Genomic DNA, 22,241 nt, shown 5'->3' with positions numbered 1-22,241 from the left:
TTCCATTATGGTGGGCTCCTCACCTGATGTCTAGCGTTTCCAGAGTAAAATTTGAATTTTTCTAACAAGATAAATGTATTGCATCTGAATTTTAATGTGTTGGTGGTACCCCAATACATCATGGGCATTCTGCTCCCAGGACACACTTTTTTATGGAATAGCCCTTATTGAAGCATACTACTAAAATTAATCTGGTTAAAATGTAATTGAGACCCAAGACAAATATACGTTGAAACCAGACTTTCAGAAAAAACGTAGTTGACACTATGGCTGATATGCATGCATACCAAAATGTTATCTATGACACTAACAGACATTTAGATGTAAATGGTCATCAGATATTAATACGGGCTTGGGTAATAATCAAATTACATCATTTGGCAGAATTTTATCATCATTTGACCATAACAGCTCATGAACATCTTACAGTTCATTTTGACCATGTAGACTCTCACCTTGGTTGTACAAGCTGTGAGCCTAACAACTGAGAAGATGCATTATTCTGTGGTGTCTGTGTGGCTCCCAACAATGGATTGGCACCAAACAGTTGATTTGGATCATATGATATAAATGATATCTGAGGAGATGGCTGTAAACTGCTGTTGTTCATATTTTGTCCAAACTGTAAGGAATTTGGTGTGATGTTCTTCTGTATAGCAGTGCCTAAAATTGAATTTTTTATTTATACTCTGTTATGTGTCTATTGTAAGCCATTGAATAAAAATTTTATTATTCTACACTTATTACTTAGTTATGATCATTTGCAATAATGAAAGAACATTCACCAATAAAGAAAACAAAGTTTTCATGAGATAATCTTTGTTGATTGTTTTATTGTGCTATAAATAGAATCCTGCACAGCAAACAGCTGCTTATCATTATTCTACTAATTTGGAAGTTTAAAATTTATCAATTTCTCGGCATAGCTGAGCAAGTTTCTATCAAGGTAAACTTAAATCTCACAAATTATTTTCAACACATTTTTTTTTTTTTAAATAAATATCTTTTTACCAATTAATGCTACAATAAATTAATTTAATTATGTTAAATACAGCGCCATCAGACCGGTGAGTGATGTGTATTGTCCTCCCAGTGAGTAATCACTAAGACACAACAGTATCATCATTTGGCTCAATAGAAATAAATTATTAATCAAAAAAAGAAAACTTATCGACTAAAATATTCCAGTAAACTGACTGGAAAATTTTTCCAGATTTCAAATATATCAACCAATATTCAAATGACCTAAGTATTTTTATTTTCTTATTTTAAGTAGACAGGCAATTCATTTGAAATCCAAGCAAAAAAAAAAGCTCAAAGGTAAGACTCACCATAGCTACTTTGGTTAGGTGGTTTGATGGTAGTTGACATCAGCGATGATGTAGCAGATGACACCATGATAGTATTTGGTTGTGGCTGTCCAAACGGCTGTACATGGGGCTGGGCTGGCATCTGGTTTCTCTGGAAGGACAGTGGCAGCTGTTGAAAATTGTCTGGCTGTGTAGGAGTTGTTGGCAAGAACAAACTGTTCTGGGAGAAAGGAGACTGCCCAAGAGCTGTCTGAGAGAGACCATATGCAGACTGTCCAAGAGCTGTCTGTGAAAGTCCAAAATTCTGCTGTTGACTTGGTTGCTGAAGTAAATAAAAAAAAACTTTTAGAGTCAACATAGTGTAACTTTTATGATGTTTAGAATACATAGTAGGAACCAATGAAATTGATTCTTTGTGAAAATCAAGACTTGCTAATAATTTTGGCCATATGTGAAATCAATAAAATGCCTTTGTTCTAGTCAAGTTGACACATACCCTCGGTTCAGGAGCCACAAACTGTGATGCACCCATTTGGAATGGCTGATACTGTGGCTGAGACACTTGTGTCATCATGCTTGGAATTTGTGGACTGGTTGGACAAGAAGGTATATCTACCTCATCAACAACATCAAATTCTACTTCCTTCTGGGCTGATTGCATCTGCTGCTGAAGCTGGGGTTTTACCTAAAACAATTAAATCATCTGATTGTAAGTCACTTAAGTAACTTTGAATTCTGCATATTTACTTGATCAGTATGTAGCATTGCATTTGAGTTTAGTCACACATTTTGGTTTTGCTTTATATAAAAAGAAAAAACAAGAATCAATCAAATACAATACTACCACAACCCCAGCTTCCTGGATTCTGAATCAAAATGTATTTCAATTTATATATACTTGTATGTTAAAATCAATATTTTGAAGAAAAACAAAAAACAAAAAACAAAAAAATGCAAGAAGGTTGACTAAGTATTATCCTGTATAACATGGTATCTTTAGAGAAAAAAACTTTTCCCTATTTCAAACAATTACCTCCCATTTTTAAATTTTTTATGCATACAATTTTAGTGAGGTTTTCATCATTGTACATGTCATGGAGTAAGCACAAATGAGTGTGCCATCAGACCGGTGAGTGATGTGTATTGTCATCCTAGTGAAAATAAAATAACTATGTCACAACCACCTCATCATTTGGCTCATGAGATATATCCTTCAACACATTTTCAACTATTGGGGATTAATCTTGTACTATAGTATGTCATCTTCACTGAATTACTTCAAGTGATTTTTTTAACTGAATAATTACCTTGCAAACATTACTCTGTTCTGAACTTTTAATGTCCAATGACAGGCTAGTGTTGACATCTGATGTACTGAACTTTGCCAGATTGTCATCTAGGACTGCTGGACTGCTGAACTTCATGGACTCAGGTACAGAGGAATGAGGTTTAAAGTTCAAGTCATCATTAGAACTAAACGTTAACGAGTCCTGTAAATCCTGGGTACTAAAGGTATCAGGAACACTAACATGGCTACTGAAATTCAGACTTTCTGTGGCATGACTGGTGTAGTTATCAGCAGCATGGCTGAAGTTTAGACTGTCCTGAACAGAGGCATTAAAGTTCCTATTATCTTGGGATGAGTTATTAGAACTGTAACTCCTACCATCCTGACTTCTTGGTGACATGGTTGACATTGGACCATTACCAACTAGTGAGTTATTATCATCTTGTCTTTGGTCCAGGTCTAAAGTCTTCTGGTCAACAAGATCTGTGTCAAGGTCACCTGAACTAAATGTAGGATATGATGATGTTACCATTACATTATCTGATTCAGATGACACTGCTGTTCCCAATCCACCACTGCCACTCATTCTGAAAACCAATTCACAAAATTGTATACTTATCTATTATGTTACAGCTGATTTGAACTTCATTTCAATGGCAAACACTTTTTCAAATTCTTCTGTACTATCTTCGTATTGTAACCAATTTTTTTCTTAAGTAATCAATTATATATAAACATTGCATTAATTCACTTAGAACAAGCATTGATCAATCGATACGTGTCACACTGCATTGTAAATTCATAGTTGCCGATGAAAATGCGATGAAAAATATTAATACGGACGAATAAACCGAACTACAGAACACAATTCCCATAAAAAATAGAGAATCAAAATCTCCTGATAATATGCACAAATACATATGGTGTTCTAGCTACAGACCAAGTTTTATGAAATTCTGAAGGGTAGTATTAGTGGAGTAGCCATGCAAGACTGATAAATGATGAACTTCAATAAATATCTAAGTTCAAAAGGGCACAACTCCCATAAAAATTAGACAATCAATATTTCCTCATAATATGCACAACTACATATGGTGTTCTTGCTAAATACCAATTTTCATGAAATTCTGTAGAAGAGTTTCAGAGGAGTTGTGATAACAAGCTGAAGTGTTATGGATAGGCAGGCGTATGGCAGGACGGAGTGACCAAACTCCTAGACCTGCTTCCGCCTTTGGGGACGCAGGTAAAAAAGAACTTAAAAGCATACCCTTGGTCAAATCCCATTGGCAGCGATGAAGGTTGCATCGGACTTCCATCAATATCCCAGAAGGTTCGTACTGAGGCTATTTTAATATCTAGATCCTGTGTTGTTGGTGAGGGTGGCAGTGTTACCATAGGCTGTGATGTCCCTCCAGTGTTACTTATACTCAGGGACGAAACTGATGTTACTGGACAATCCTCCTGCTCCAGCTTATTCTGAGTGAATTTGGCCAGCTCATGATCATAGATAAAATCAAGTTTTATTTCTCCCTATAACAAGACAGGTAAAACAATCCAATAACATTTTACTAATTACACGCAAGGTTAGTTTCTAATATGCTACATACAATATCTCCTCTTACATAACAATATATGCCCTAGAACAACAAGATAAACATTAATTTGCAGAGGTAGTGGTGATAGGTTTACCCCAATTTGTAGGACAATTAAACGAAACATAAAGTTGATATTTGATAGAAACCAGAATAACTTACAACCTGTGCACCATCTATATAAAACCACATACCAAATTTATAACCAATCTGTCCAATGAGAGACAAGATGATTGTGATGATATTCGGGAAGAGAGTATGCAGACAGACAAGGTGATTCCAATATACCACCCATTAAATGAACAGAGGTGTAAATATATTGATATTGAAAGCTGCAAGTATATTCTATGCACATAGAAAAAAATGGTGTATTCTTGCACATTTATTATGAAACATTGTGAAAACAGTACCACATGATTTACCCTACCTTGAATATACTGGGAGGTAATTGTATCGGTTCAGGTTTGTCCATAGCAGCAGCATTCCTGGATTTCTCTTTCAGACTATCAGGTTTTTTTACAGCCTTATTATCTCTTTCCATTGTATCCTTAACACTAACTTTTTCACTCCTCACAACCTGAAATATCCATACTTCAATACTTAAAAAAATCGGCCTATCACAAGATGCAAACAACACTAGTATGGGTGTGTCAAGTTTTTTTTATGGATAAATTATGTAGTAGTAATAATACTAATGAAAGAAAACTTATTGAGCAAGTAGTTATGATGACATCCCTAAAATTAGTTAAGACTTATCTGGTTTTCTTAATCGGGTATGGATCTCAATTTATTCCTGTAACCCTTCAAAATGATCATATGTAAGGATCTTAAGTTGTAACTCCAACTGTGCTAAGCATCTAAGAAAAAGTAGCATTCCCTAATTAAATAAATAAATATATGTACAAAACTATTATAAACAAGAAATTGCATGCATTGTCATGCTAGGCATACCCCAAATTGTACGGGAAGTTGATATCAAAGACCAACCAAAGTCACATCTATATGACGCTATCATATGAAATCAATCCATCCATTGGAAGCACAGTTTTTGGTGACAAAATTTTTCTCCGCCATTCCATATAATGAAGTGTGGCATAGTCCCACCAAACAGGAAGTGGATATCGGACAGCACCCAAAATACCTAACAACCTTTGCCCCTTCTACATGAAGCTGTACAACAAATTTGAAATCCATCTATTGGGTGCTGAGATTTTTGTGACAAATATTTTCTAGATCATTCCATGTAATGAATAGCGGCCAAGTCCCACTAAACAGGAAGTTGATATTAAACATCACCCAAAATGGCTTATAATGATGCCACATCAACATGAAAATACACACCAAATTTGAAATATAATCCATCCATTGGGAGCCAATTTATTCAGAGATTTAATTAAAGGGGAAGTATTTGCTAAATGCAAGCTAAAATTAAATTTTGCATCTGGAATTCTATATGTATCTTTGGTTCAGTTCAGAAATAACTGAAGTAACTTAGATTTAGTGAGTTTAAACTTATCATTACTTGCTAAATTTAGCTAGTTGAAAAAATTCTTGAATTCAATCCCTGATACTAGATATGAAAACTGGTTGGACAGACAAGGTGATTCCAATTACCCACCCAGTCATTAAGTGTGGGTATAATTAACACAGACTTATCTTACCTTTTGTCTCTGTGGTTTTGGGGAATCAAATGTATTTCTGTGTTGATCAACCTTAATTTGGTCATTTTTCTGAAAACAAATATTACTACTAAGTTGAGATATGGAGCAAAATACTCTCATAAATTCACAGAGGTGCCCTTATCATTATAAGCCTTTCTACATTATAATACATTTCGGCTTGGTTTATCTTGGATAATGGTAATCAATACATGCTCAAAATATATTTTTGTCTACAGAAATGTTCAGAATTGAGCTAAACAATATCAGCTGACAAGTGTTTGTCAATAATTAATTGGCATTAGAAAGATTTGTACGGCCATAGTTTTAATAAATTACTTTACACTTCACAGAAGTTGCAATAAAATATGACACAAACTGAAGGACTAAGTACATCATGTCTTCCTGTCTTCATTTCAGTTAAAATAAAGTTTCTATTACCCTGATTTAATTGTGAAAGCAGTTTGTTTTCAGATTCATTTCAAATCATGCAAGTTTAAGTTCATATTCTATCTTTAAAAGCCTAGAAAAATCAGTTTGTTCATTATTCAACATAAATACATGCATTCTGAAGAAGCTACTTAAGGGCTTGTCCAGTAAAATTTACAGAATACCAATTAATATTGCTTTCTACCTAGTGGCTGGAATTTTCTTAAAAATTATGTAAAATGAATATTTTAAGTAACAGTGGGTAAAATAAGAAACTGGCATTCAAATACAAATCAGTAATTTTTACTGTAAGAGCCCTATTAATATCAATTTTTTTTTAGAATATATTTAAACAGAACATATTTGTGAAATATTACCACAACCAGCATTTACCTCCTCTTATTGACTGTAACAATTCCTCAACATGGTAATATAATAAATACCATGAAAATAGTTCAATATTGCTATTGAAGAACAGCATGCATTGGAATAGTAATAATATACACCAAAGTAGGAGAAAAGCATGCAAAGAAATTTGTCCAATGCCCATGTTCATTTCTTAACTGCTGTGTTGCCAATATCATTATCTAAGGGACTGTTCAATCATAGACTTCTGGCAGTAAATGCTACTAGTATTGCTGATTGAATGACTGAAAATTTGCAGGCGTGTTAAAACTGTAAATGGGAAAATTGCATTTTGAAAAAATTGCTTATATTATGGTTATTTGCAGAAGTACAAATATGCCAGACATGATCAAATTACTGTCAATACAGGACAACTACATGCTCCTAATAATTCTTGTGTACATGCGAGTTTTTGACAACACAGCAGTTGATGGAGATTATCTAACCAGTTTACATATTAAAGCCAGGAAGCAGCATAAAAGCTAAGAATGTAGAAACAAAATAATAAATTTTAACACAAATTTGTAAGTGCAGAAAAGTAATTGATTCCTAGTCCCCCCAGGAAGATTTTTTTTAAAAACTTCTACTAGTATTCTTTGGAAGTTACACTTCTTAAATGGACAAGTATCTTCAATCCAAATGACTAAAATACAAATCTGATAATTATTCATACCAAGTTAATTAAAATGGTTCGGCATAAGAAATAGCTTCAAAATCTGACAATGACAAGAAGAATAAGCCATATCTAATTCTAAATTTACCTGTTTACTTTCTGTGCATCACAGTTAATGTCTTCATCAATAATGAATCTTATAAAAGATTTTTGTTTCTCTTTTTATCACAGAAAAGAAATGCAATTTTTTTAAAACAAAGATGAGAACCTCCAAAGAATCCTTTCTCTACAAAAATATGGACTAAAATTTCTTCATTCAGAGTAAAACTTATTTGACACTGACATTCAATTAATTTAAAGTAAATTAACAAAAAATGACGGAACCAAGTATTTTGGACATTCCATTACTTTGGGTGTTGTCACCTTCTCACTCCTCAATTTATTTTCTGCACTTGGGGAGCTTCGAGTGGAAGAGCCTGCAGAATTAGGTTGGTCACTAACATCAATTCCACTATCGTGTTGATCTCCTTTGTCAAATTTGTTGTCCACCATCTGCTGTAGGCCACCTCCAGTAACAGTAGCAGCTGCATAACTTATTGGCTTGGTTGTCCAGGCATTCACTGAGGGAAGCGGGGCTGGGATGGTATTCATTGTCATTGGATTGGCAACATGAGCATTTTGGTCAGCTATAAACAATGCACAATGTAATTGTAAAGACTTGAAATTCTGACTAGACTTTTCGTAACAAACAAAACTAGCTAAGTTGACAATGCTTGAAATAGATTTACAGTGAAAAAACAACTTAATATGTGTATGAATTTAAAAAAAATTCTACAATACATTTCAACTTCAACTAGTCCACTTTTTTTCATTTATACCATCATACCATAATACTATAACAAAACTGGAATAAATTAGTGATTTTATATGTATACATAGTCCACACAAGGAAATTAAATTACCCATTGAGTTATCCATATCAATATTCATTGCAGGAGAAGGTATGTTGTTGGCTAAATCGTTGTCCCAGTTTCCAACTTTCATCATATCAAATCCTTGATCACTTTCTTTATCCCTCTGCTCCTTCTGCTTGACAAATCTGGGAGGTAATTTACTTTTACCAAATCCTTTCTTTCCAGCATTGTTGTGAACACCTTTAGGCTTTGCTACAACCTAGAAAGTATGGTACATGACTCTGAGAATAAATTCAATTTTCAGATAAAGAAAGCATGTTCTGTATGTTACAAACTTCTGTAATAATGCATTTATTTACAGGTGAGACTTACAGTTTGAAACATAATTCAGTCTTAACAAAGAACTTATAAAATTCATAGGCTAGACAATATTTTTTTTAAGAATACTACTTGCTTGCAAGAAGGATCTTTACAGACACACCAGCATTTTCAAAACCCCCAAGGCATAATACTGGTTTATTGTGGTGACTGATATTTTTTTCTTAATGGATTGCATAGACAAGAAACTTATATTTAGTTTTTTTGTCTCCTGTAAAGCCATCTTTAACCAACAAATATATATGAACTTTTCTTCTAAAATGAAATTCTTGAAAACCACTTAAAAAGGTCTGGAAAAAAAAGGTCTAAGTGACCGATCAAAGGTACCTTATTATGAGCATCTTTCTTTTGTTTTTCAGTAATCTGCTTTTTCAGCTCAGCCTCCTGTTGAGCTTTCTGTTTTAGTTTCAGAGCCTTCTTAGATGTAACTTCTTGGAAACCTTCATTCTCAGGAGAAAATTCATGATCATCTACAGCCTCTCCATAGATGTCATCAATTACCACTACGCCTAAAAAAAAAGAAATCACTCTTCTGTATAAGCCCAGCAAACTTCTATAATCATACAACTAACGTCATTAAAGAATATTTGACCTTTCAGTATGGCGAATGATAATATATCATCACTGATATAAGACATTTCAATCATCATAAAGGTAATTCTTGATTAATACTTTGATGCATACCAAAATGGACTCTATGCACATTAAAAATCAAGTAACACTTCATAACATTTATTACATCCAACTTGAAGTTCAGCACAGGTAGTTTTGTTTCCTCGAGTAAACATTTATAACACCAGTAAGTTTTACATAAGAATCTCATAGAAGCCAACACATTCCTCACAAGCACTTGGACCTGGTATTATACCTTTAGGACATTAAATTTGGGATAACCTCTGACCTCATATGATGGAACTGTTTGTAGTAGGTTAAATTAAAAATGATTTTGATAAGGCAAGATTTTTTCTGTGAATTCTCAGTCAACCAATTTTCACCACACCATATAGCATTTATAACTTTCCACAGATCAGCAAGCTCAGATTCATTCTAATAATCATTCTGTTTCATTGGATTGACAGATAAATTTGAATCATCACAGCAATCTAGATATATCTCTGGTAATTCAATGCAATGAGTGAACCAAATGATTTGTTGGTCACCTCTAGGAAATCTTTTTCACTATACTATACAGATCTGTAGCAGCTAGTATACTGACAATAAACATAACACACAACACAAGTCATGAAGGTACATAACAAAAGTCAAGAAGGTAAAAAGGTTTTCATTTTAACATAAGTTGACATACATACATCCATCTCTCTCTCTCTCTCTCTCTCTCTCTCTCTCTCTTTGTCTATTTGTTGAGATCCCCGTAGTCATGACAAATAGTTTTGATATGACCTTTCAATCATCATAGAGGTACTATAATGTTTTTTCTTAACCAGGATTTTTAATTTGCTTCTAAAAACATAAAGTGGGTGTTCCAATTCAATAGGCCTATCCAGTTATAAAGCATCATCTAAGGTCCCTGTCTTGATAATCCTATTTTTCAAGTCGTCTGGCCATGAAAAAATTAGGCATGGTATAGGCTACCCTATATATCCCTTTTTTTTTTTTTCTGCCTACCCTAGCATATTTCATTGGTATTTCTTTTAATGAAATGTTGCTGAATTACCACTTTGTAGTTGAGCACTATGAAAGTCAAGAAATCCTCCTACCTACCCACACTATTTTTTCATCCAGTGTAATCTTAAAACATATTTTTTCGTGTGCCTTATCTTGTTTGACAAGGAAAACTAGACCATTCTAATAATTTAAACCATTTCAAATCAATGGTAGTTTTCAAAATAACCTTTCAGTATCGCAAACGATAATATATCCTCACTGACATAAGACATTTCAATCCTCATCAAGGCACTATGAAAACAAGAGGCTCCCAGTTGCTGACAGATAAATTTGAATCATCACAGCAATCTAGATAACATTCTGGTAATCCAATGCAATTAAGTCATGCTTAAATGCCACAATTTAAGTCAAAAAGATTTTCAGAAAAGGGGACTAATAATGTATGAACCACACCTCCAGGATTTTTATTTTTCATTCAACTATACAGATCTGTTGCAGCTGGTACATACTGCCAACAATGTTCCCTTAACACAAATCATACTAGGTAAAAAAGGATTTAATTTTAACGCAAGTTGACATATATATCTTTGTCTATTTGTTGAGATCCCCAAGGTCATGATGTGTTACTGATGTAATTTTTCAGTATGATGACATAAGACATAAGATCCCTGGTCTTTTTAATCCCATTTTTCAAGTCCTCAGACCAAACAAAAAAAAATGTCTGGTCAAGGTGACCCTACCTACCCTAGCCTACCCACCCTACTTTTTATTGAAATGTAATCTAAAACGTACCTACTTTTTTTCTTTTCTTGCCTTATCTAATTAGCAGAGATGATTTTACGAGGTCTACTAATAAAGCAGAAATTGGCAAAATTGGAAATAAATATACAGTAAAATACGGATTTGAAAAAGCAGAAAAAATCAGGTCTGAATTAGACAAGGAACTCTCTAATAATTTGAACCCCTTCAAATTAATGGTAGTTTTCAAAATAACCTTTCAGTATGGCGAATGATAATATATCTTCACTGACATAAGACATTTCAATCATCATAAAGGCACCGTAAGAAAACAATTGTTACTTATATTTTTCTCATATCATCTAAGTTTCAAAAAGCTACACATATTTTGGAATACTTATGATAAAAAAATTAAGACACTGGTTATTTGTCAGAAGCTTTGTATAGGTGTATGATAGCCCTAGTTTTTTTTTTAGTTTTTTTTTTTTAATGCTTTAGTTAAAACGTGTTTTTTTTTTTCTTGAACTAAATTTCTGCCATTAAACCTGCTCAATCGTTACTTTTGACAACAAAATGCCAATACTATATTGCTTTTAAAAACATGCACTGCTACTTATCACCTTGTCCCCACTGAAACCATGAAGGTGGGGGAGTGGGTTAACTTACTTTTAAGATTTAATACCATTTACGACAGGCTAGCATAGTGACAGACACATGGAGGACACAACACATTGGACAAGTTTGCTCAGATTTACTTCAATAATCAGGATGTTTCATTGGATTGACAGATATATATATAAATCATCACGGCAAACAAAAGTTAAATTGTTAAACATCTTACATCATAGGAGGAGGATAATTGAACAAGTTGTATTCAGAGAATAAAAAGCAGAAAGAAAATAACTTCACAGCTATGACAATCCTGTGTTTTGAATTTTTCTGGTATCTATACCTGATAATTTTGATAACTAAGAGAACAAGTTTTTAAAATAATGACACCAAGAAGATATACATTCCCTATGATTTGGTTATTTCATCTACTTCTTGGATGATTAGTATTCAGCAATATCACACCAAGGACAATGTGATACCAACTAATGAAATCAAAATTTGCAGTTGGAATTGTGTATAATTATGTTGCACTGTCAATAAAATCTGATTGGTAGAATGTCATGTTGCGACTTTTATAATGTTGATATTCCTTAAGAACTGGTGCCATCATTACAAACAATCATTTAGTATTTCCACCATGACATATGATCAATTAGAGAAAAAGGTTTTGTAACTCATGAAATATCAACTTACTCTGTTTAATTTCAACATCATAACAAACTTGCCGAATCTAATTTGTAATGATACTGAAATTAAGTTACTTAAGTTGACATTTTGCAATATTCAACTTCTGTCATTATGAAATCTATTAATGTATATGGCTTGTGAAAAAAATAATATTGCAAGAAATAATGAGATCTACTTTTGCCATAAATGACCATTTTTATACCAATTTGATCCATCACACGCTTAAAGTAAGTATTTCCTGTATTTCTCGAGGCACAAGACATGGCCATTGCTATACAACTCCCACTCTTTTAAGCAGGGATATAAAATATCTAGAAACACCCTTTAGAAATTCCTGAACTTCTTAGAACATGACCTTTCAGTATGGCGAATGATAGTGTATCTTCATCATGTCAGACAAAACATTCATCACTAAGGTCATTGACAGGATTCACAAAATATCTCTAGTGTTAATTTATGCTTTTGCAAAAATGTGTTTTATTTATACTTAATTTTCAAGAAGGATCAACTTACTGGCATAATTATTGATATCTATGTTCTCCAGGGCATTTTTCTCCTTTCTTTCTTCAGCTTTCAATGGTTTTGATACATCTGACAAGTCAGAGGGTTTTGTTGACCTACTTCTGCAAAATGAGATTTGATAGAATTGACTTGCTAAGATCAAAGTGTACAAAAATCACACAGCAATTCTAATTTCAAGTTTCATAATTAAAAGAAAAAGTAGATAAAGACATAACAGATTTCCTTGCATTTCATGATGAAGTTTTAGACTAGGTTTTTATACATTAAGGATTTCTTGAATTAATCATAAAAGAAATCTAGCCCCACACACAAATACCTATTAAAATTCTAACTTTCAAATGTTTTCTGTTATGCTTGCTCAGATTATGCATAAAATCATCTACATGTACATGTATTTCATGGGATTGACAGATATAAATATCATCACAGCAAACATGTAAAGTACCCATAAAAATAATAGATTAATAACCTCTACCTCTCTCAGTACTGCCTTGAATGTTATCCATATCATATTATTTAAATCAAGTACTTACTTGTTTAAGCTATTCATTGCATTATTGATAGCATTTTGATCATTGACGACCATGCCATGAACAGGATAAACATTTGACACATTCTCTTTCTTGTTAGAGTAATTGGATTTTCGCGGGGCACCATTGCTACCCCTAGCTATCCCGTTTTTTGTCAGGTGATTTGGGGACTTTTCTTTATTTGGATTTCTATAATCGACACCATTTTGCTTTCTCCAGTCATTTGGTCCTTTTCTATTCTGACGATCACTCATTGGACGTTGGCTTGAAAAACTCCTTTTGCTACCAGGAGTTGTGTCTCTCTTCTCTTGACTTTTGTCATGTTTAGAGTCATTTCTCCCTAAAAAATCACTACTTTCAGAGGCAGTTTCCCATTCCTCTCCTTCTACGGCATGTTCCGAGGAGTTTTGCTGAGCCAGCTGTGGCGGCTTTGTTCCTGTGCTAGGAGGGGCACTTCCTCCTCGACCTTTGCCACGGGCTTTGCCACGATCAGTGCCCCTCCCCCTCTCGTTTAAACCCCTCCTGGCTGCAAATCTTGGAGGAGGGGGAGCTCTTTCTGGTTTTTTGTCTCTATTTCTGAAAAAAAAAAATTACTGAAACATCAACATAAAAACAGGTGAATTTTAGTGTCAAAACAAAGCTACTAATCTTTCCCATCTAGTAACATATAGTTATTCTTTTGGAGTTTCCAGAATTATTGGTGGTTAAATGAGTCACTTGTTACATAAATGTACTTCAGTGCTACAATAATTCAAAAAGCTTAAAGCATTCTTGAATCACATTTCAGCATGCTTCAGAAATTATTGGGAGTCAAATGCTTCTTTTTATAGCAGTTGCCTCCAGTTAGTGAAAAAATAGTAAATGAAATGTATATGAATTCTTTTATTTAGTAACAGGAAAAATGTACTCACCGAGGTCTTTCACCTTTATCGTCGTAAGATGAAGGTGGTACACTTGGTTTCCCAAAACCACCTCGTGCTGGTGGAGCAGAGTTGTATCTTCCTCCTCTCATACCTCTACCCGTGTTTGCACTTCCTGAAATAGTTATCTACCTTTCACAATCTACTAAATATCTGCAATAGCATTAAACACTAATAAGTAATGAAGAAAATTACTCCCTCCCCCACCACCAAAAAAAAAAGTCAGTCTGACCCTAACTTAACTTATCCACAATACCAAAACTTTCACTTTAATTCAGTATTTCAAAATTCAAGAAATACTATGTTATATAAGGCACTAATTAAGTTTTCTCAATATACTAGACTGAGCATTTCAAAACTCCAAACAAAAAATGTCCAAATCAACTTTCTTACCTCGACCACGTCGAGAGGGTTCCCCACGCGGAGCAAACCCACTAGAGCTTCTTTCTGGTCTATCATCACGACGCCTGTTATCATAATCATTATTGCCACCTTCAGATCTTTTTTCATCAAAGTGATTATATCTCTTATCATTGTCATATCTATTATCTCTAGGTCTCCTATCTGCAAAACCACCTCGTCCTCTACCTCTACTACCACCTCGATCATTTCTGAATGTCCTTCTATCTTTTTCACCATCCTTATCACTAGCGTCACTGAAATCCTCATAGGAACCCTCACTATCTTCAGGTTTATTCTTTCTAGGAAGTTCATCCCAGTCCTCCGATTCTTGGTGATCACCCCAACGACCTGTACTGAAGGGTCTTCCTCTATCTGACCTCATGCCACCCCGTGTTGGTCTGCTATCAAAACTACGATGATAATCCCCTCGACCCCGTCCACGGCCCATGGGTCCTCGAGAACCCCGTCCTCGTCCCCGAACAAATTCCCTACTAGATCTCGGATTATTCCTATACGTATCTTGCGGATCCTCCTTTTTCTTTTTTAGTGGAGGCTGTTTATCTTTCCTATCATCTTTACTGAATTTGTCAAACTTATCAAACTTGAGATGATCATCTCTTCCTTTATCATCCTTATTTCTATCATCCCTTTTGAAAGGCTTCTTTTCCTCCTTTTTGTCTACACTTTCATCATCATCTTTTCTCCTGTAGGTAAATAAATCAGTACTTATAAACTTGTCATCAATAAAACACTAGATATTCCAAGAAACTTTTTAAACTAAACTTTTGGTACAGCTTGAGTATACTACTAATTGCATCATTTGGCATGTAGTCTGAGCAAAATTGGCACTTGAAAATATATTGATGAGACTAAAATCTGGAGAAATTCAAACATTTAGGAAAGGTAAAAAAAATAAACAACATCTACTAAAAGTAAGTTATTTGAGAAGTCAAATCTGAACCCATAATGCCAACTGAAATAAAGAGACAACCATTCTCGCGAAAACATATTATAATCACAGGAAAAGACCACCTTCTTTTGTAGTTGACTCTTATGCGGCTGACTTTATAGCTGATCTGATCAGAAAGAAAGAATATTGTTTGGCTAGATCCTTCAATCTCAGTTTCTGCTATATAGATGATGTGTTATCTTTAAACAATCCTAATTTCAGGGATTTGATACATCGCATCTACCCAAAAGGACTTGAGATAAAAGATACTACAGACACTGTGAAGTCAGCCTCATATCTTGACCTACACTTAAAAATCGATGGTAAAGGAAAACTAGTGACCAAACTTTACGACAAACGTGATGACTTTTCATTCAGAATTGTCAACTTTCCTTTCACCTGTGGCAACATCCCTTCGGCTCCTGCGTATGGAGTGTTCATATCACAACTCATACGTTATGCCAGAGCTTGCCGAAACTACGCAGACTTTTTGTATCGCGCTAGAACTCTAACAAATAGGCTTCTGGAACAGGGTTATGTTGCTACAAGATTGAAGTCATCACTACATAAGTTTTATGGTCGTCATCATGAACTCGTGGATCATTATGGTGTATCCATCAGCACCATGAAAACTGATTTATTCAACAGGTCATAGTTTTCCTTTCCTCATTTGTCTACCCCGGACTTGACTGGGTGTTTCTAGAAAAGCAGAGGACGCTTACCCTACCGGTGCACCTGGTCCATGCTCCTAGTTTTTAGTGGAGTCAGAGTTGCTCATTTACTTTTGTTACTTTGTATGTATGATTTTAGTTACTTTATGTTCTTTGTTGTGTATGTCTGTTTTCCATGTCTGGTCTTTGTCCCTGGATTACATTCGTTTGATTACCGCTATAACCTTGGTTCCCTTGACTACCCTAAGAAAATGACAGAAATACATAAACCCCCTTTTTCTAATTTCAAACCACTACTTTAAATACCTTCAATACTTACTTTTCACTGCTTTCAGGCTTCTCCATTTTATCAACCTTGTCCTTAGGAGCCGATTTACCTTCCTTTGAGTCCTGCTGCAAAAAAAATTGAATTATCATAAAATCTGGGTGTATCACAGTCCTACTTTATCTCGCACTTGTAGGACCTGTTCCTGCTATGCAAGGTCACATACCTATTTGTTAACCTCTGGATGATTCATTCAAGTGTTCAGGATTTTATTAAATATATTCCATTACCATAACCTAAATACATTTAACAGGAAGTAGATGTGCAATGAACCTGAAAATAGGAGACAAGGTACAAGTCCCTATGCAAAAGCAATACCCCAAAATTCTAAGCATTCCCTCCAAAAGAAATTGAAAAATCTGTTGCAGAAATGGGTAACGGACAGGCAGACCGACGGACAGAGGTGATCACAATATACTGTGGTTCTTTTTTTTTTTGTGGGGTATTTATTTTCGTGATTGTATTGAATCAAGATTTCAACCAATGATTACCTCCATGGATGGAAGTAAATTCGGGTAGAAAGACTTTAAATGTTTTAAATCTCGGTATTTTGTACATGTGTTGTGCAGGAAAAAAGTCATATCAAGCAGTCGACTTCCTGTCCCCTACTTAATGCTGAATTTAATTAATTGCTGATCAATATTTATCAGCACTTTTTTTACCTTGGGTAGGGGCTTCCTGAATTATAAAATGTCAGTGTTAATTGTAAATATTATCGTTTGAGTGGCGTTTGGTACTCTCGGATGTTTCCGCCTCTCCACTGGTAATAGATGTCATCAAAGTAGCATTCGGTGAACTGGCATTATTGTATCCAATCCCAGCACCCTAACCTACTGATCACAAGGTGTTTTGAACATTTATTTGGATCAACTGATTATCTATTGACTTATCTCAAAGATCCTGGCCATGTTCTCTATCAGGAACCCAAGCCATATTGACAATTTGCTTGAATTGTTTATGTCGTAATCAAATTTGTACTACTATAGCCATGACTGTTTTAATTTTACAGTAGACAGTATAAAATATTCTTTATTTCACAATCTAGGCCCATCACCTAATGATCCAATTTACACTATTTTCTATATGCATATTTATGTACCGACAATAATTGTAACTGAACAATGATGTACCAGTACAGCTATCAAATTTTAACTCTTTATAGTAAATATTTACCTTATTAATAGGTTTATGCTTGCTTGACTCTGGCTTCTCTGTCAAGTCTTTCAATGGTTCAACCTTTGACTCGCTTGGTGTAGACGCTCCACTAGACATATTAGAGGCACTGCGTTTAAGAGAGGTGTAGTGGCTTCCACGTGTTGGAACCTGCTGTGTTTGTTGTGGAGTTATTGGTGGTGGACAAGCAGGATGTTCCCTCTCTGCAATTGAAAAATAATTGAGTTATGACATGGAAAGTCTATACAAGGTTGTAACAATAAAGAGTGACTAGAGTTACATTGTATGCTATTGAAAATGCCTTCCTTTATTCATTCTTTCAACAAACTCTCATTTTTTTTCTCCAAGGTTTCAAAATGACTATGTACTCTTAAAATAACAACTGATTTGTTGAAACCATTTAAAATCTTAATATTGAAAAACTGAAAAATTAATGCCTAACATTTCTATTTACAACTTACTGTTGTGTTTGTTATATGAAGAGTTCCAGTAGTTCTCAGGAGGCTCATTATATCTATCCCTAGGTCGATCATGTCTTTCTTCATATCTACCTTTCCTCTTGTCATCCCTGTCCTTACGATCATCCCTTTTGTCATTCGACTTAAAGTCTCTATCTTTTTGATGTGATTCAGACCTGCCTTTGTCAACATCAGACCTGGAGCTTTCTTTTCTTTTATCCTCAGATTTAACCTTTACTTCTTCCTTCTTTTTCTTTTCTTCTCTTTAAATAAAATGAAACAATTATGCAACATCAACAATGCTATTGCAATTCATAACATTCCACTGTATTTTCGGCACTAACAGTTCATAATAATGCAGACATGATCCCAACCTAATAATCTGACAAAATTTACTAACAAGAATCCACAAATGTTTCTATACTATTGTGGGGTGGTAATAGCTAGAGAGTAATATCATGAACAGTGTCATTGAAGTAAAATTATAGTAAGGTTACACATAAAAAATCTTGAAAATGAAAATTAAGGTGCCATTACTATATCTATGTTTAAATATAAGTGGACAACTGGAGTTCACCAAATGTCACTTTTACACCACTGGCATTACATATCTCAGTAAATAATGCAGATAGAACTTTGTATGATTTGAGTTTTTTTCTTTGTCATGTGAAGCTCATTTCAGTTTGGTAAAAAATTTAAGTTTGTTTACTTGTTTGTTGGGGTTTATATTTTTCAGCTATATTCAGGCGATGAACATGAAATTGATGATAAAATGAACATGAATGATGAAATGAAACAAGGGATAGGATACAAGGACAATACGATCGACAAATTTTGATTGCCACTAGAAAAAGGGGGGATGGGTAGGGTCTGGCAATTTAGCCTCCTGTGACGGAGCCCTATGGTTCCTACTCCAGGAGAATACCACAGTAGGGTTTTTTAACGTGCGAGTAACCTGGCATCTTTTCCAACACGGTGCACCACTATAGTTTGCGGTCAGGTTTTCTGTATTATAGCCTGACAACCCCAGCACTAACACGCCAGGGGTACCCCATTCCACCACCTGGGGCAGAGCACCTTAGATCCTGGCTAGGATTCTGAGCACTATTTAGTCACCTTTTACAACAAGCTTAGCGCTGCTGCAGGCCTATTCTTTTAACACCAGACCTGCATGGGGCGGTAAAAAATTTAAAAACAGTCACCAGTTGAAATGTCTATTAAGGCCAAAAAAAAATATGTGTGTTTCCGGTCACCTGTCCGACCTTGAAATAATGGCCCTGACCTGCAACATTCCCCCTCCCCCCCACCCCCCCCCCCCAAAAAAAAAAAAAAATGCTTTATAGAAGCAGAATTGATATCATTTTGTAAAGTGGAAGAGTGATTCAGATTAGCTCCGATCGATTTTTACCTCATTGCGCTGGTAAAGTCAAGAGAATCACAAATATAAAAACTATGATGGTTAGCTTAACAGCGGCAAGCTTGGTCATCACTATTAAAATAGCGAAATGCCATCACATGGACGCAAACATATTATCGTGCTTTCAAAATAAAATATATTTGACTCTACCGATATGAAAGGCTAGAGTACCTGATGAGGATGTACGGCCTTGGTCATTTTGACCTAAGTAATATCCGAAACACAAGGTGAACAGATAAAAATATAAGTTCCTACTGACTAAATAAAAATAGAAAGGTAACGGCTACCTCTTATCAGTAAATTGAACATTACAAAGGGAATAACATTATTAACAAAATCGTGTGTAGAGAAAATTAATAAATAAAAACAATCAACTCCCACAACTTATTGGAAATATGCAGCATACAGCCAACTAGAAATTCTGTTGAACCCAACAAGTGAAAATATATATTATGAAACAATATAAGAATCAAAATAAACGTAAATATGTTGCAGTTCAATACTTAATCATATGAGGGATAAGACAGATGTTTATCTATTTAAACAAATGCAAATCATTTTGAAAGGTATTGGTATTGAATTCTGCTAGGATAGGAATATGGACAGGTTTTATCATTACAGTTTATACAATTAAATAAATGCAATGCATTTCAAAAGGCATGGGTATTGAGTTTTGCTGGCATAGGAATATGGACACGTTTATTCTAAAAAAATATAACATTTTATTGAAGATGATAAATAATATAATAACTGAAAATTTACAATATGAATGAGAAAATTCAGTAAATTTAAAACAGGAAACTTGATTTTTTATTGATATCATATAAAACACACAATTCAGACACAAAACTTCTAGTTTCAGCTACAGATCAAACTTAAGCTACATCTCAGAAAGTATCTCAAGACATCTTGAGATGATTCTATGTCTTAAGAATTGTCTATGACAAGGTGTTTGTATTTTATTGAAGACTTTACTTAAACATATAAAATTGTATCAAGATGTCTTTGGACACTGCAGATAATTTGCTATCCAAACAAGAGGATCACAGAACTTAAACCATTAAAAAAAACATAATAAAAGAAAAAAAATTGATTTGGTCTGGCTAAACTAAAAGGTAATGTTTCAAGGTATAAGAAAAAAAAAGGAAACACTGCATGTATATTAAAATTGTTTTCAGTCAACAAAGAGATTGTAAAATGATAGCATCTTAAACTTAAACTGCAGTATCAATCAAAAGAAATTGACCAAAAGTTTGCTTTTCAAGTGAGTCAGTCCAAATATCCGACATGGATATTTTTCAACAACAAGTCACAGTGACTCTGTACTAACATATACACATTTATACCTTGGTGTAGGTGCCCTCTCATCTTTTCCATCCTTATCAGGAGTATCATCAAATGGATCCTTCTGAACAATAGGTTGCTTGTGCTCGGACTCTTTGGATTTTCTGCTAAGGTCCTCATCTTCTTCATAATCACCAGAAAATGACCTTTCCCTTTTGTGGTCTCTACTAGAGTCCTCTTTGTCGTGTTCCCTGTTAATAAATATTTTTGTGAGGCAAATAATCCTATAAAGTATTCTAAATCTGAACTCTGTTCCAACTCAACGCCATTAGGCCATCATAAAAATAATTCTGGATTCTCATCCAACTTCCCTTGTTAACTTAAATCAATTTGAGTGAAAATTGCTGTCAATTTGAAAGAAATCTGCCTGAAATAGTTTAAACGAAAAAATCAAAATAAAATTTTTTGGGGAAGGGTGAAAAATTTAACTGAAAGGGAATGAGAATCTAGGATTTTTTTTATTTTGGCCTGATCAGGACTAAACAATATTATTTATTTACCATATTTTGGTGTGTAGTATGCACACATTTTTACCTAGAAATTATTTCCAGAACATGGGGTGCATCTTATACATCAATACATAAGAATTGGCCACAAAATTAAAGATTTTGGTACGTGAAAAGACACTGCATTATGTAAACAAACAAACTGGAAGTGAAATGTTACTGAAAGAAATTTTATCTAATCATCAAATACATCTTTAAGTATTAAATTTTTAGTGATATTTTCTTCAAATCATGTTCAAATGACTCAATAACATGTTTCAAACAAGGTTTGTACAATATTTCCTTCTTATATTTAGCATGGTTAGAAATTAATATGAAACAACTAAAAACCAAAAAGTATCCAATTCCTTTTCTGTCAAACCCTCCTTATCAAATGCTTTACAGCTGAAAATGATTATTCTGATACTTAATTTGTTTGTTTCTTACAATTTTCTTTCTTACAAATATGTTTTTACATGAAAAATTGTGAAATTTGAGTTATAACCAAAACCGGATATGTCTGATTTTCCTGACTTTAGATTTTGTTTTATAAGCCATTTCATACATCCTGTGTCAATTTTATCATGCTTCGAAACTGAAATTAAACAATTTATGTAGCTACTGTTGTTTACATGATGTTTAAGACTGCATAGAAGTTTCTTTCCTTCACATTTTCATATGAATACCGCATCAAGGTAAATAAATTGACCAATCAAGTAAAATATAGATTTTCTTTGTCATACAAAATTTTACTGCGACCTAAATCTAAAAAACCTTTTTTCACACGTTTTGACC

At 34.1% G+C, this 22,241-nt stretch overlaps 1 protein-coding gene across 4 annotated transcripts in view; it reads right to left on the bottom strand.

The window, feature by feature from the left end:
• The window catches only part of LOC148611915 (uncharacterized), a 51,451-nt gene that overhangs the window by 8,023 nt on the left and 21,187 nt on the right, over positions 1 to 22,241 (bottom strand). For 2 of the 4 annotated variants that reach the window (XM_088592925.1, XM_088592922.1), the window contains exons 18-35: positions 20,964 to 21,152; positions 18,204 to 18,463; positions 17,743 to 17,945; positions 16,564 to 16,637; positions 14,616 to 15,328; positions 14,214 to 14,337; positions 13,306 to 13,878; positions 12,764 to 12,873; positions 8,915 to 9,096; positions 8,258 to 8,468; positions 7,704 to 7,981; positions 5,852 to 5,920; positions 4,618 to 4,767; positions 3,866 to 4,128; positions 2,618 to 3,185; positions 1,807 to 1,995; positions 1,332 to 1,632; positions 456 to 663 (exon numbers count right to left, since the gene is read on the bottom strand). In XM_088592925.1, coding sequence (XP_088449051.1) covers positions 456 to 663; positions 1,332 to 1,632; positions 1,807 to 1,995; positions 2,618 to 3,185; positions 3,866 to 4,128; positions 4,618 to 4,767; positions 5,852 to 5,920; positions 7,704 to 7,981; positions 8,258 to 8,468; positions 8,915 to 9,096; positions 12,764 to 12,873; positions 13,306 to 13,878; positions 14,214 to 14,337; positions 14,616 to 15,328; positions 16,564 to 16,637; positions 17,743 to 17,945; positions 18,204 to 18,463; positions 20,964 to 21,152 — 4,665 coding nt within the window. The remainder of the gene's footprint in view (positions 1 to 455; positions 664 to 1,331; positions 1,633 to 1,806; positions 1,996 to 2,617; positions 3,186 to 3,865; positions 4,129 to 4,617; positions 4,768 to 5,851; positions 5,921 to 7,703; positions 7,982 to 8,257; positions 8,469 to 8,914; positions 9,097 to 12,763; positions 12,874 to 13,305; positions 13,879 to 14,213; positions 14,338 to 14,615; positions 15,329 to 16,563; positions 16,638 to 17,742; positions 17,946 to 18,203; positions 18,464 to 20,963; positions 21,153 to 22,241) is intronic. The other 2 variants (XM_088592924.1, XM_088592926.1) reach the window with 2 other exon arrangements.

Source organism: Perna viridis, chromosome 7 (genome assembly GCF_037379345.1).
Source record: "Perna viridis isolate PV_CMFRI_1.1 ecotype Kerala chromosome 7, ASM3737934v1, whole genome shotgun sequence".
In the NCBI taxonomy this organism is placed as follows: Eukaryota; Metazoa; Mollusca; class Bivalvia; order Mytilida; family Mytilidae; genus Perna; species Perna viridis.
This window is presented reverse-complemented; position numbering and strand designations above follow the sequence as displayed.